The sequence below is a fragment of the Coenobita brevimanus genome, chromosome 1, assembly GCF_032717465.1.
Source record: "Coenobita brevimanus isolate Jiangsu-jjx chromosome 1, ASM3271746v2, whole genome shotgun sequence".
Classification (NCBI taxonomy): Eukaryota; Metazoa; Arthropoda; class Malacostraca; order Decapoda; family Coenobitidae; genus Coenobita; species Coenobita brevimanus.
Window position 1 is genome coordinate 52,504,876 of NC_136954.1, and position 15,512 is coordinate 52,520,387.

Below are 15,512 nucleotides of genomic sequence, written 5' to 3' on the forward strand. Positions count from 1 at the left end.
TCCTCGGGTACTAGCTAACTAAAATTTTTAACGGCTTTCCCCCTCTATACGATATTATTTCTTCTATAAGCATGTTAATCGACAACATTATGACTTTACTATGATTGCATCAGATCTGATTTAATAGAAAATGAGTACAGACAATACGCCACTCAAATACCCCACGTATGCCTCCAGCAAAGCTTCACCTACAACATGTACAAATATTCTTAAGGACTAACACAGCATAAATGAGATTTATGATCTTACAGCTACAGAAATAATAATAAAAAGAACATGTATTTACTACGTACAAGCATGTTTCTATACCTTAAGCCTAGAATGGATTAGGGTAAACACTTACAAATGTATAGCTTACGTACTAAAGCCTTAACTTACATGACTTTCTCATGTTCTGGACTCGTGGCATTATACGGCTCTCCCCCTCTGGGAGCTAAATTTTCCCCTGTCCACTCCATAACACACAGCAGATTATTAACCAAGGGAGGTGTGCCAATGGACAGATATTACTAGTCAAGCTCCATTACCTTTTACTCTGAATAGACTTTAATTTCTTCTTAACACTCTCAACAAGACAACTCTTTCATCCCCTCATAAGTGGCGCTCTTTCGGCCTGCACGTAACACCAACCACATACCCCTGGAGGTTGTTTCACCTGTCCCATCTCTCTCTTTCCCCATTTTTCTTATTGGTGAAAATATCAGCACCCCAGCCAGCCTCCTGTCCGGGTCAAGGTTATCCACCCACCTGGGTTATGATTGGCACTCTCGATAGCAAGATAGTCCCAGGGGCGCTTCCACATTACTCTCTCAAACACACCTTCGTTTATTCCTCACATTCATTCAACCATGTGTTTCCAGCCTTCCACCCGGCATACTGACTAGCGCTTGCTACGTCCTGAAGTGACCCCCTTTCACCACGAACCGTGCTGACTGTAAGTTAAGGGATTAGCTAGCTTTCCCCCTCGAATTAAAGCACTTGTCCCCACTTCAGCACTAGGTCCACTCTCTCTTTGACCTAATTCTGAGTTCGATATTTTTTCTTTAATATAACACCTCTGGTGGTTGACTTTCACATGGTCTGGTTTCGCACACCAACCTTTGCTGTCTCGGAACACAACTTTCCACCACAATTCATCACTAACATTCTTCAATCAACCTCCGGGGAGGCCTCCTAGTTCGAAGAGGTAGGTTCTCATCCTCGGGACACGTGGTAAACTCCTCAAGAGGACCCAATAACCACTCCTCACTACCACTGTACGGCTTCACTTTGTCCGCTGCCCTTTGTATTTTGTTTCCAGTGAACACATTTTCTAACACATATCCTCCCCCGTCCAATAATACTTGCACTACTCGGTAAGGCCATCCCATTTTACGTTCAACTTTCGTTGTCCCTGGGATAGGGGTCTCCCATTTTATCCACACCAGACTGCAAACTCCTACTGACTGATTCTTACACCGGCGGTTCGCCACACTTCTATACTTTCTGGTCATCTTCTCATGGGTCTGTTTAATTAGCTCGTGAGCAACAGCCAACTCGTCCTCTTCACCATCAGCACAGGGCAAGGAAGCACTAACAATTCTGGGCGGGTAGCGAGAGAAAAATGCGAAATAGGGTTGGTGTCCCGTAGAGGAGTGCCAGGCCTGATTCATCACGACCTGGGTTGGTTGCAGGAGTTCAGGCCAGCGGAGAGGATGCCCATTACTCAAACAGGCCAGCACACTCTTGAAGGTGCGGTGCATCCTTTCAACCATCCCATTACTCTGAGGATGATACGGCGTGATATACCAGATTGTAACATTCCGCCTCCTGCAGAACTCCTGGAACTCCCGACTGCAGAACACTCCCTCGTTGTCCACCATAACCCTTCTTGGAGTGCCATAGTCTGCCATAAACTGCCCTAGGTTGTGTACTATCGTGTGTGTATGTTTTGTTTTAAGAGGATAGAATTTAACATACCTAGAGTAATGATCAGTGTCATCACGTAGCGATAGCCCTGTACTCCAGCAGTCATATCTGTCAAATCTATACTGATTCTTTCAAGTGGTTTATCCACAGGTGGAAACTCTTTATACTGTTGTTGTAGTCCAGCTTCGCCTTTGAATCGCTGACAGTTTACACACTCTTTTACATACTGACAAATATCTACTTTCAAATTAGGCCAGTAGAAGAGTTCCTCTGCTTTTTGGATCGTCTTCTTCTGGCCCAAATGTCCAGATGTCTCATGAGCTAACTTCATTGCTTGACCAATCATGATCTTTGGGACTACTAAACAATACTGGATAGTGCCATCTGACTTAATGCTGGTGTAATATAACAAATCATTCTGAAGTGCAAATTGACTTAGAGTGGCTTTAGGTAGTCTTCTGGCTGGAAACCTTTCACCTCGCAAATATTGGATAAGTTCTTCCCACATTAGATCTTCTTTCTGCTTATCTCGCATCTGTTCCCTTGTCAGTCCCAACCAATCAGACTCTGCTGAATGTACTATGGCTTGAACGGGTCTAGATAACTGATCTGCTACATAAATATACTTGCCTTTGAGATATTGAATGTTGTAATTAAACTCTCGCATTTCAAGTATCCATCTATTCATACAGGGTGATTTAGTTTTTCTCTTAAATACACTGGTTAGCGGTTGATGGTCTGTAACAATCGTAAAAATGTCCCCCACAAATCCCCCCTAGCGGGAACCGCCTTGTCGTGGTGGGGGGGCTTGTGTGCCCTGAGGACCTGGTGAGCTAGACTAGAGGGGGTTTCGACCCCTGCTCTGCCCCTGTTTTGGGGAGAGAGGGCTTCCCAAGCTAGTAAGGTCGCCAGTGAGGGGCCAGACTAAATGGTTCCCGAGGTTTTATTGCTGCCAGTACAGGCTAACGGTGCCGCCCGCCAGAGCGGCCGCCTGTTGAGGTCGTCCTGTGTTGGATGGTTGGGTGTCTGGGCTGGGATGCGTTATGGGGAGAGGTCTTGCTCCGTCGTGGACAAACTTTCGGATCACGCGAGGCTACTTTTTAAAACGAGTGGCCACCATGGGGACGAGGTACCCCGTTCGCGGCGGTTGGCGCTCTCTCCTTTCGTAGTCCCGGTAGGCAGTTACCCTTGGCCCCTGGGGCCATTTACTTTCAAGATCATTTTATGGATACTGAAAATATTTGTTCTGGTCCTCGAGGTGCGGTCGGCCAAGCCCTCAAGACGTCACCCTCTGGTCGTGATGGTTTTGTGCGGGGTGAGGCTTGTACTCCCCCTGCCGCTGCTCCTCCTGTTGAGAGATCCCAGGGATCGGCTGTTGGGGCTAGTCTCGACATGCTGTTCCTGCGAAATATTTTTGTGACCCTGTCATTCCCTGCTATTCACGCTGCATTGAGACCTTTTGGGACGGTTCTCCGTATCCGTCTCAAATATGAAGCTGACTGCCTCGCCAATAGGTGCTATGAAACATTTACATCTGGTGTCGCTGCTCAAGCTGCTCTTGAGGCACTAGGTTCCTTGCATCTTGGTGCCAGTGACTTAGTTGCAGAGCTTATTCGGTCTCGTAATGTCCAAGATAGTGAGAGCGACTATTGTCCCAACGTTTTTGAAGATGCAGAGGAACAGGCTACCAAGGTTCGTAAGGCCCCTACCCCTTACTGGTTTGTTGCCCATTATAAGGATGGGCGTGGAAACTGTCTAAATGCTGCCAGGTACCTGGAAAGGGAAATTGGTGTGCTCCCAAAGGGTAACATCAAGAAGTATGGTAAGGGTGTTTTGATCCATGCTAAAGATCTGACGCAAGCAATAATGCTCCTCCATCTGCCTTGCCCTTCTGATGGTATCTCTGGTTCTATCAAGCCTCATCACTCATTTAATTATAGCAAGGGTCGTATTTATAATTCGGACCTGTATGAATTTTCGGATGATGAGATCCTTAGGTTTTGCCCTGATTCCGTTCACCAAGTGGCAAAGATTGGAGGGAACAGTAATTTAATCATGCTAATATTTTATGGTTCTTTCCTCCCTAAGCGTGTTGAGATTGGTCCTCTTTCTCTCTCAGTGAGGGCTTTTGTTGATCGTCCATTGCAATGTTACTCGTGTTATGAGTTTGGCCATAGTAGGAAGAATTGTACTAACCGTCCGAGGTGTGGTCGCTGCTCTGCCCTCGACTCACACCCTACTCCCGATTGCGACTCTGAGCCTTTCTGCTTCCACTGCAGGGGGGCTCACCCACCACGTTTTCGTAAGTGTCAGAAATACTGTCTTGAGCAAGATATCCTTCAACTGGCTAATTCCCAGTTCATTAGTCTCGGTAGTGCCAGGCGGGAGCTTCTTTTTAGACAAAAGGGTGGTGGGGCGATGGTGTACGCCTCCTCCCTCCGCTCTGGTTCCTCTGCCTCTGTTTTGGGTTCTTGTGTAGTGGCGCCTTCCTGCTCTTCCCAACCTGTAGTTGTTTCTTCCCATTCTTGTGAGACTATTGCTCCATCAGTGACTTTTAGCAACAAGTTTTCGGTTCTGGAAAGTTCCACAGGTGAACCATCTTTGGTGTCTACGGCAGTGTTCTCCACTACATCTTCGGCAGGACCCTCTGTTGTCTCTTCTCCAGCTTCAACGCAGGCTCCTTGTATGGGTGTTTATGCTGTCGAGGTTCATGCTCCCATGGATTCTCAGCCACGGACGCCTCCCAGGGTTAAGTCTCTGACGCCTCCCAGGGCTAAGCCGCAGAGGCCTCCCAGGGTTAGGCCGAGACAGTCTCCTGGAACTGGCTCCTCCAAGAATTTTTCTCAGTCCATCCTGAAGCGTCACAGGGGATCTGTTGAGTCCCTTGACTCGGTGGGTGTCCCCCCCAGGAAGGTCTCTTTAGGAACGTCCTCTGACTCTGAGTCGACTGTTACTCATTCGCGTCTTCCCAAACTGTCCTCCTCCAGGGACAGTGCTGGTCTGTCTGTATCGAGGATTCCTCCTCCTTCGGTTGTCTCAGGTGTTTCAGGGACTCGTGAGCGGGTTTCTCAGTCTCAGATTCCTGAGCCTACAGGCATGGTGGGCACCGATAAGCCTCGCCGCTTGAAAGCAATTTCTAGTCAGGTTGGCAAAGGGAAGCCTCCTTCTGAGGCTCCCCTGAAACCCCTCTCAAGTTAGCAGTATTCAAGGTCCTTCAGTGGAATTGTCGTGGTTTGCGTGCATCCTGGGAGGAGCTGAGTCTTCTCCTCTCTCGTTTCTCCCCAGTGTGTGTGTGTGTCTCCAGGAGACAATGGTGGGAGACTCTGTTCCTCCCGCTCCTTCCGGTTATTATGCATTTTATTCCACCCCTATTTTGGGGCAAGGTCGTCGTGGTGGCTCTGCAGTTCTAATCCGCAAGGATGTACCATACTACGACGTCAACCTGCAATCTCCACTGCAGGCTGTTGCAGTCAAGTTATTTCTGAACAGGTGGTATACTCTCTGCAGTATCTATCTTCCGCCTGCTGCTGCCCTTGAGCGGGGTGATCTCGACTGCCTCGTGCGTGGTCTACCCTCTCCTTTTCTTCTTTTGGGAGATTTTAATTGTCGCCACCCTCTCTGGGGTGACTGCACAGTCAACCCTAGAGGTGTTTTATTGGCTGGTTTTATTGAGGATGTGGAGTTGGATGTTTTAAATTCTGGGGATGCGACACACTTTCATGCTCAGACTGGTATGTTTTCTGCCATTGATATTTCCCTCATGTCTCCTAGTGCTCTCTTGGATTTTAGTTGGCAGGTCTTACCAGATTTGCATGGGAGTGATCACTTTCCAATAGTTTTAGAATCTACGGTGTCTGAACCTCGGTCCCGTCTTCCCCGGTGGCGCCTTGATAAGGCTGATTGGCGGCTGTTTACAGACCTTACTTCTTCTGTTTGTCCCTTAGCTGAGTTTGGTGGCTCAGATGCAGCTGCGACATATTTTACTGATTTATTACATTCTGCTGCCCTCCAGTCCGTCCCGAGGACGTCTGGCCATTTTTCCAAACGTCCAGTCCCTTGGTGGAATGATAATTGTTCTGCTGCAGTGAGGATGAAGCGTGCCGCCTTCTCTCGTCTTCGTCAGCATCGTGGTGATCCTCAGTGTATGGATGCCTTCCGACGGGCCCGGGCTCGGGCTAGGTGGGTTTTTAAGAATGCTCGGCGAATGTCGTGGAAACGCTTTGTGTCCTCAGTTAATGCTCAGACCCCGCTTACCCAGGTGTGGAACAGAGTTCGCAAGATTTCTGGTAAGTTTTCGCCTCCTTCCCCTCCTGTTTTGTCTCGTGCTGGTAGGATGATGGCTGATCCACAGGAGGTCACTAGTATCTTTGCGGATCATTTTGCAAGTGTTTCCAGGAAGGATCCTAATTCGCCCATGGCGCAGCATCGGCGCTGTGTGGAGTCGCAAGGGGTGGACTTTGCTTCCAATGAGGCAGAGCCATATAATGTCCCCTTCTCTCTCTCTCTGAGCTAAAGCTGGCTTTATCCCAATGTGGTGACTCGTCTCCAGGCCTTGATGATATCCCTTATGCCTTTTTACGCCACGTCTGATGAGGCTTGTTCCTTTTTATTAGAGGTTTTTAATCTTATTTGGAGTACTGGTGATTTTCCCTTTTCTTGGGGTGTGGCTATAGTCCTCCCCATTCCAAAGCCTGGGAAGGACCATCAGTTGGCGACCAACTTCCATCCCATTTCACTGACTTCATGTATCTGTAAGTTACTGGAGAAGATGGTAAATGTCAGGCTCGTGTGGTACTTGGAGAGGGGCAATTACTTGTCTCCGGTTCAGTATGGTTTCCGGAAACTGCGTTCTGCAACTGATGCTCTATTGTCTTTGGAGTCCTCTATTTGTAAAGCATTTGCGAATAAGCACCACCATGTCACTGTCTTTTTTGATTTGGAGAAGGCTTATGACACGCCTTAGTGTCATGGCATTTTGCTTAGTCTGTTTGAATTTGGTCTCCGTGGCCAACTCCCCATTTTTGTGCAGAAATTTTTGTCCCGTCGTTTTTTACGTGTCCGGATTGGGGGTGCTCTGTCGGATGCTCGTCCCCTGGAGGATGGTGTGCCGCAGGGGAGTATACAGCGTAACACTTTTTGCAGTGGCTATAAACAGTGTTATTAGTGTACTTCCTGCAGGAGTTCAGGGTAGTCTTTATGTTGATGACTTATCGATCTCCTTTTCTGCGGGGCGGATGCCATTGTGAGGAAGCTGCAGCTGGCGATTAATAGGATCTCTCGGTGGGCTTCTACTCGGGGATTTCGTTTCTCGGCTTCCAAGACTGTGGCTGTTCACTTTTGCCACCTCCGTGGTGTTCACCCTGATCCTGACTTGTATATCTATGATAGACGAATCTCTTGTGTGGAGGACACTCGCTTCCTGGGACTTATATTTGACAGCCGCCTGACATGGGTACCTCATCTTCGTCATGTTAAGGTGGCTTGTATGAGGACATTGTCGCTCCTTCGGGTTTTGGCTCATACTTCTTGGGGCGCCGACCGACAGACTCTCCTCCTCTTGCACCGGACTCTTATTCTTTCGAAGTTAGAGTATGGTAGCCAAGTCTACTCATCTGCTACTGAGGCTCGGCTTCGTGTGTTGGACTCTGTGCACCATGCTGGTGTTCGCTTGACAACTGGTGCGTTCCGCTCGTCCCCAAGTCCTAGCTTGTTGGTGGATGCTGGGATCCTTCCGCTGGCTTTGCATCGCCAGTCTCCTTATTGAGGTGCTGGTGTCGCCTACATCGTCTTCCCGAGTCTGCTTCTTGTGTGTCTGTGTCTGATGATGCACGTTCCCATCTTTATGTGTCTCGCCCGAGTTTCCCTAAGCCTTTTGGTTTTAGGGTTGCATCTGCAATGGAGTCTTTCCATTTGCCATCTCTATCTGTATGTCCCCATCGGTTACCTAGGTTTGGTTACTGGCAATTCCCGCCTGTTCCTGTCTGTAATCCTGTTGGTTGCATCTGCAATTGAGTCTTTCCATTTGCCATCTCTATCTGTATGTCCCCATCGGTTACCTAGGTTTGGTTACTGGCAATTCCCACCTGTTCCTGTCTGTTATCCTGTTGTTTCAAATAGGAATTTGTTGCTTGATTCGGAATCCCATGCATTGTTCCTAGAACACTATAACATACACGCTGACTCCATCCCTGTTTTCACCGATGGGACAAAGTCTGGTGCGGGGGTTGGGTATGCTGTTGTCTTCCCTTCCTTTTGTAGAGGTGGGTGCCTCCCCGGTGTTGCCTCTGTCTTTACGGCAGAGCTGTCTGCCATTATTTTAGCTTTCAAGTTAATTTTTACTCTTCCCATCTCGTCTTTTACCATTTTTAGCGACTCTCGCAGTGCTCGTTCTGCTCTTCAGCATTTTGGTCCTTCTTCCCTTCATCCCCTTGTTTTGTCTGCCCTCGAGTGGTTTTATCTTCTCCAACGTAGGGGTTACAGTGTTGGGTTTTGCTGGGTCCCAGCGCATGTTGGTGTTCTGGGAAATGAACGGGCAGACAGGCTGGCTAAGGAGGCATCAACCTGGGCTGCTCCTTCCCTCCCAGTTCCTTTTCGTGACCTGTACTCCTCCATTCGGGTGGCAGTTCTTGCTAGTTGGCAGGGACAGTGGGAGGCTTTGGTTGCTACGACCAAGATGGGGGAGGTAACCTCTACGACATACCGTCCGTGGACGTATGTCCATGTGCGGAGACGCCGTTCAGAGACTGCACTGGCCCGTCTTCGTACAGGTCACTCGCGTCTCACACATGGTTATCTCATGTCCCGGGGGCCACGGCCATTTTGTGATGACTGGTTCCCCTTACTGTGCACCACTTTTTAGTGGAGTGTCCCAGCCTGGTGGAACTGCGTGAGCGATTTCTATTTCACTGTCGGGGTGTTCATGGTACTTATGAGATGTCGTTGATACTTGGAGAGAGGGCTCTCTCCCCGGGACATGAGGTCCTCCTGTTTGTGGAGGAGGCTGGGTTGTTGAGTACGTTGTAGCTTCTTTTCTTTTCTTTTAGTTGGCTCTTTTTAGTATTTTTATCATTCTGTGCTTCTGATTTTACCGTATTGTTTTAACGGCGCCACATGACCTGTGCTGTTGTGGCGCCTTATTTAAATCAATCAATCCCCCACAAATAATGTGAAAAATGGCGACATGTAAACACTACCGCAAGAGCTTCCTTGTCACTGAGTACCGGGTCTCACACGGTCCCAATTTCTTTGAAAAGTACCCGATCGGTCTATCTGTCCCATCTGGTTGGATCTGATTCAGAACGCCTCCAACATGTGTGTTACTAGCATCAGTGGTGACGATAAACGGTCGTTCTACACTCGCTCTGACCAGGATAGGTGCATTAATAAGGCATGATTTCAGATGTTCGAATGCCTCCTTGCACTGATCTGTCCATTCAAAATTCACTGTTGATTTGGTTAGATTGGTTAGGGGTGTGGCAACTTTAGCAAATGATGGAACGTGTTTCCTGTAGAAACCACACATACCCAAAAATCGGCGCACTTCTTTTACATTGGTCAGCCGCTTCATTTTGGAGACTGCCTCAATATTTTTAGGATCTGGCTTACTGCCCTTGGCGGAGATCTTATGTCCAAGGAAAGTGACTTCTTTCATCCCGAATGTGCATTTACTCAAATTCAACTTCGCACCATTATGGGTTAGCAATGCAAAACAACTGACAGCCGGTCGAGTAGGGTCGGAAAATCATGGGCCCACAAAATGATGTCATCTAGGTAGTTTTTGATCCACCCTTGTCGCAATAATTGTGCTAAGACAGCCTGCATACGACGTGAAAAAATAGCTGGCGAGCAATTTAGCCCAAACGGGAGCCTTATGAATCTATACAAAGTTACTCCATCACTGAAGGTCGTGAGGTCTCTACTTCATCAAGCATGATTTGGAAATATGCCTCCCGTATGTCAAGAGTTACATAGTACTTATATCCCTCAGCTTGTTCTACTAATTCTTCGAGTCTGGGTAGTGGGTATATGTCCGTGGCAAGATGACTGTTTACGTGCCGATAGTCCAAACACATACGCTTACTTCCATCTGTTTTGTTAACAAGTACTATGGGAGAGAGCCAGGCCACGGTTGACCTCTCAAGGATCTCCCTATCTTCCATGTCCTGTATCATATCGGCGATGATTTGCTTCGCCTGTTCTGGATAACGATAGGTCGGCCCGCAACTCGGTTGAGGATCGGCTACCTTAATGTGTGCGGAAGGACCAGCAATAGTACCCAACTCTCTCTTATATGGAGTGAATAAAGGTTCATGCTGGAGGATTACCTTGGCTAACTCGTCCCTTTGTTTCTGTGTGAGATGGCTCCACGATTGCTCATTGATCAGCTTGTTCATCCTTTGTACCACTCTCATCTACTTCGTCATTATTGGGTAGCAAATCATTATGGATCTGAGTTACATTTTGGATTGTACCTGATGACTGGTCCGGCATTCTTTCGTATGAACCCAATATTGTACCTCTCTTGGATGTCTTATCTACCTTAGATACATTATTAAGGGGCAGATGTATTTGTTCCTCTGAGTTCACTTTCACTAAGTATGGATGACTGTTTTGGCTGAACCTAGCTTGTGGGTGTATGATTAGCGTTGTTTCAGGTACTTCGGCGACAGGTACGGCTACGAATTTGGTCTGATAGGGACTAAATTTTTCTGCTTGCAATAGATTTATCTGTGTCAAGTCACTCTGAGTAGTTATCGAAGTGATTGGAGCAGTCCTGACTCTCTGAACTTTGTTGCGTTGTCTCGGGATGTGATTGACTGTGTAGGGGGCTCCACCCCACATCAACACCCTTTGTGCTCCATTCCAGATTAGTGGTGCCTGTCCAGTTACGTCGCACCCCAAAAGCATTTCAGTCCCAAGATATGAATTTGGTACCACTGGGCACCATTGACTATATACTTTATCATCACCTATGCCGATGTTGACCTTGATCAAGCCCAGGATTCTCAACGGGGCACCCGTGACACCTTGCAAGTTAGGAGGGTTTCGCCGTGTATTTATTTCCCCGCCAAGTCTGCGAGAGGCCTTTTCCGTGATCAGCGTATGACCACTCTCAGTGTCTATTACTGTTTCTATGATTCTACCATTGACGTTCACACTTATGGTAGGCGAAGTTAAGCCTCCGGTTAGTCATATCTGTGTATTCATATTCTGGGTTCGTTGTGCATTTGTGACTGGCTTGTTCTGTCCAGCAGTCAGAGTCGGGGTAGCATGCGTGTTCACAACCGACTGAGCCCGCCCCACTCGTCCGGGACAACCTTTATTTCCACGTCTACACCCGGGTCCCCTGCAGTCGAAACAATGACCCTGAGGTGGTTTTCCTCAGCACTCTCTCAAATCATGTGAGGAAGCTAACCAATGAGGACAGTACTTCCGTCTGGTTACTGGTTTAGTTTGAACTGCTGTTTTATTTACTTTAGTTAGATCAGCCTTCAATTCTCTTATTTGGTCTCCTAACTCTTTCATCATGTCATTTGCGGCTACTGCAGCTTTATCTGTCTTTACCGTCACAGGGGGTTGGGAAACGGACTGAGAAACATTGAGAGACCCTTGCAAACCATTAGCTGATGTATTAACTCTCCCAGCATATCTCTCTTCTAACAATTCTCTCTCATGCTCTAGTCTGTCTATGAATTTCCTCAGAGGGTATAAGTTATCTAGGAAGCCCTCCAGCTTCTCACGGGACTCTGTTGGCAACCCATACCATACCTTACGCTTCAACCTTCGATCTCGACATGGGAATTTCTCGTGAGGGAATCTCGATTCCACCACCGCATGTTGACAAATATAACGGTGTACGAACGATTGTGGGGGCTCTTCCCAACTATATGTCATACCATCCAGCTCTTGCCAGGCTCGGTCTATCGTCACTTCAACGGCAAACTCATCTCTAAGGTACTGTTTGAGTTCTGGCCAGGTGAGTACATGATGTCCCTTCTGATAATTATGTATGAACACGGCCAGTTCCTGTCCCATTCGTCCCTTAGCTACCTGTATTCGGATCTCGTCGCTCTCATCTACCTGCTCTACTAACTCGAAAAACACGTCCAATCGTGCGGTAGCCTCTAATCCTTGTAACGTGGTTAACTCCAATATAGGTATGTCTCACTGCTTGGTAAGAGATTTCCTAGGGACCATTGTCCGTGAGTTAGGGGTTGAGTGGATTGGACCTGGATTAGTACTGGGGCCATTAAAAAGAATTGGAGGGGGGACCAAGTCATTCATGGTGTTACTATCTTGCGTCTGAGCTTCAATATCACGAATTTCTCTGGCAAGCCTTTTCATGGTTTCTACTACTGATTGCTCTGCTTCAGGTCTGGATAAAAATAACTGCCCTGGTCTAGACATTTTTAACATTCAATACCATTACTCTTTCACACCTCTACTCGTTCTTCTACTGATACTCTTCAATTACCCTCATGAGTTTCGCATCCACCCACTCCCTAGCTTTATCGTTCCAATGGACCCCGTCCACCAGATTTTGCTCAAAGAATTTAGTGTTGAATTGGAGAATTTTATGTTTCCTCAAACTGTTTAATCCTTTTATTAACTGCTACTTGAATGCTCTTATATCTGGCTGATGATGTAGGAGCTGTTTCCTCAGTATATTTCCGAGGCTCTACCTGACATGCATATAGCTGCCTTACACTTCCTTTTCCACTACTTCTCTGATATCCGAAAACACGTTCGCAGGGGTGCATTCCCCGTCAATGTCATTGCTCCCTAGCCATAAAAGGACTAGGTCGTATTCCCACTCTAAGACAGCATTCAGCCATTGATCATGAAAAAAATTCCTAGCTCTGGCCCATGGCCCTCTGAAAATCCGCAGGTCAACATCCCTCGCCTCCAACCTCGGGATCTGGCTGTGTCCCACCAAAGCAACCTTTAACATTCTCTTTCTCTCGGCTTCTCCTCACAAGCCTGTAACCTTGGGGTAATGACTGGGAATTTATCCCACTATGCTGCCACCATTATGTGATGCCCGATCCTTTTATTGGATGTATTTGTTTGAGGCTGACTTACGAGCACCACAATTGTATCCCTAGGGTTCGTTCGACCCTTATCCTGATATTGTTGGACTAACTGTGGAATCAGTTGGGATCCGAGATTATTCAAAACTAATTTAATTCTCTCTATCAAATATCACACACAAGGAAAATTGGCCGTTCTGAATAATTACTGATAGGAAAGAAATTTGGTAGCTTGATCGTGAGTAGCGTAACAATAAGAGAATTTTTAGGTAGCGTAACAATAACAACTTTGGGTAGGGTGAATATGCAATAACAACTTTATACTCCCAAAACCGATTCAGCACAGGGGTCGAAAACAATTCCCACCAAGGCACGAGGATTATGAGAAGTACAGGATTTGAGAGATTAAGAGAGGACAGTGAAATTCAATAAACTTCAAAATGCTGAATTTACTAATATCTCTCCATACTTTAAATCACATTACATTATACTAAATGACAACTTATATTGATTTTTCTCTAAGAAATGAAACTACTATTTGATAGAACTCTAGATTTTTCAGTCATTTAACATTTTATTTATTCACCGTACACAGAATTCTCTCCACAACGAATTTCATACAGGCACATATACCTCAGTTAGCCAACAAATGTTATTACTCTTTAGATCTCACTCCTCCCCAACATCAGTGAAACTTAACATCCTGGACGAGTTGGTAACCCTTTTGAAAGACGGTACTTCAGACCAAACATTATACCACCTACATTACACTTGAAATCCTTCACTCCTGAATGAATTATCAGGTGCTGAGTGAGATTACGCTTCCTACCAAACAGTTCGCCACATTCAGTACACTCGTGGGCATATAGGGCTTTCTCCGAGCACATCAGGCGAGGGAGTTTGCCTTGGGGACTTAGGGTGCTCTCCGAGCTCACCTGGCGCGGGAGAGCTCTAGGCCGTGCCCAGAAGAAACGTTACACCCGACTCCATCGATACACTATATACCAAAAGAAAAATCACGACTATTCTCATTTCACAAGATAAATTCACTAAACAATTACATAATCAAAAGAACTAATCACTGTGTTTTGTGTAAATGGTGAGTGCACAATGTAAATCCTAACGAACTTTGCTAGGGCAGTTACAATATGGCGGTTAGAGGGAGTTTTTGAGGTGGCGTTTTCACAGCATCTGTACGTGGCACGGAGACAAAACTGAGAGTGAGTCTCAATACAACTTAGGTCACAACGGCACGCATAATATCACTGAACTTTCACAACGCCAGTATGAACAAGGGGGAAGGGAAGAAAACAGAGTAATGAAACACCTGTACGTGGCACGGAGACAAAACTGAGATCGAGCCAGGAGCTGGCTAACACCCCCTCTGCTACTCTTCTACGCGGGAAACTATGCGACTTGGATGACGTGTAGGGTACTTTTGCTTTATCCCATATGAGGGTCACAATTCTAAACTTCTGATTCTGAACGGATGCAGATATTAATTTTCTTTACTCTCAATCTAACAGGGAAAATTTAGTTATTCTAATTATCCCACACAAAGAGTCGTAAGTTGAATCAACAGCGGTCGCTAGCATCCTCTCGGCGGAGGAATACATTACCCAACTATTACGTCATGTCCTCGGGTACTAGCTAACTAAAATTTTTAACGGCTTTCCCCCTCTATACGACATTATTTCTTCCATAAGCATGTTAATCGACAACATTATGACTTTACTATGCATCAAATCTGATTTAATAGAAAATGAGTACAGACGATACGCCACTCAAATACCCCACGTATGCCTTCAGCAAAGCTTCACCTACAACATGTACAAATATTCTTAAGGGCTACCACAGCATAAATGAAATTTATGATCTTACAGCTACAGAAATAATAATAAAAAGAACATGTATTAACTACTAGGTACAAGCATGTTTCTATACCTTAAGCCTAGAATGGATTAGGGTAAACACTTTCAAATGTATAGCTTACGTACTAAAGCCTTAACTTAAATGACTTTCTCATGTTTTGGACTCTTTGTGGCATTACACAATGACATCTTTAACATTTAACTAGGAAATGTTTTGTAGTAAAGGTTGTTGGAAAAAAAAAAAAAAGTACCAAGGAATGTCATCCACCTGAAACGTTTGTAAAGTAACGAAGGTTCCTTCTATGAAAATAAAAAAGGTACGTATTCTACAAAGGATTTAGCGTTTTGACATTTTTCCTTATATTCGGTATCCAAACACACACAAAACCCTTTTCCCTCTATAAGATTTCATTGACTTCGTGTGTATAGAATGAAATTTCTCATTTCAAAGCGAAGCCAGTGACATTTCATTATCCTACTTGTATATTCGATCCCTCTGATATTAAGGAAATTAATGAAGGAAATAAAGAGGGAAAACTACAATATGGTTATAATACTGTGGTAACTTACCAGACATGACAGACAGATGACGTAATATGTTTAATAATAACAGTGGCACAGCTGCTATGTGTTACTGCCAAGCTCCAAACCTGGCGCCAAAACTCAGCTGCAGTCGCGGGGGGGGGAGGCAGGTTGGTTTTCA

The 15,512-nt window shown here is 46.1% G+C and overlaps 1 protein-coding gene across 1 annotated transcript; it reads right to left on the reverse strand.

The window, feature by feature from the left end:
* Nucleotides 1-1,139: 1,139 nt before the first annotated feature.
* LOC145397491 (uncharacterized) lies at nt 1,140-1,892 on the reverse strand. The gene has a single exon (XM_080270584.1). It carries the CDS (start codon nt 1,890-1,892, stop codon nt 1,140-1,142), a length of 753 nt encoding a protein of 250 aa, XP_080126710.1.
* Nucleotides 1,893-15,512: the final 13,620 nt, after the last annotated feature.

Bases quoted from the DNA above. Each gene is read 5' to 3' on its own strand.
- LOC145397491 (XM_080270584.1), bottom strand. From the start codon at position 1,892: ATGGCAGACTATGGCACTCCAAGAAGGGTTATGGTGGACAACGAGGGA.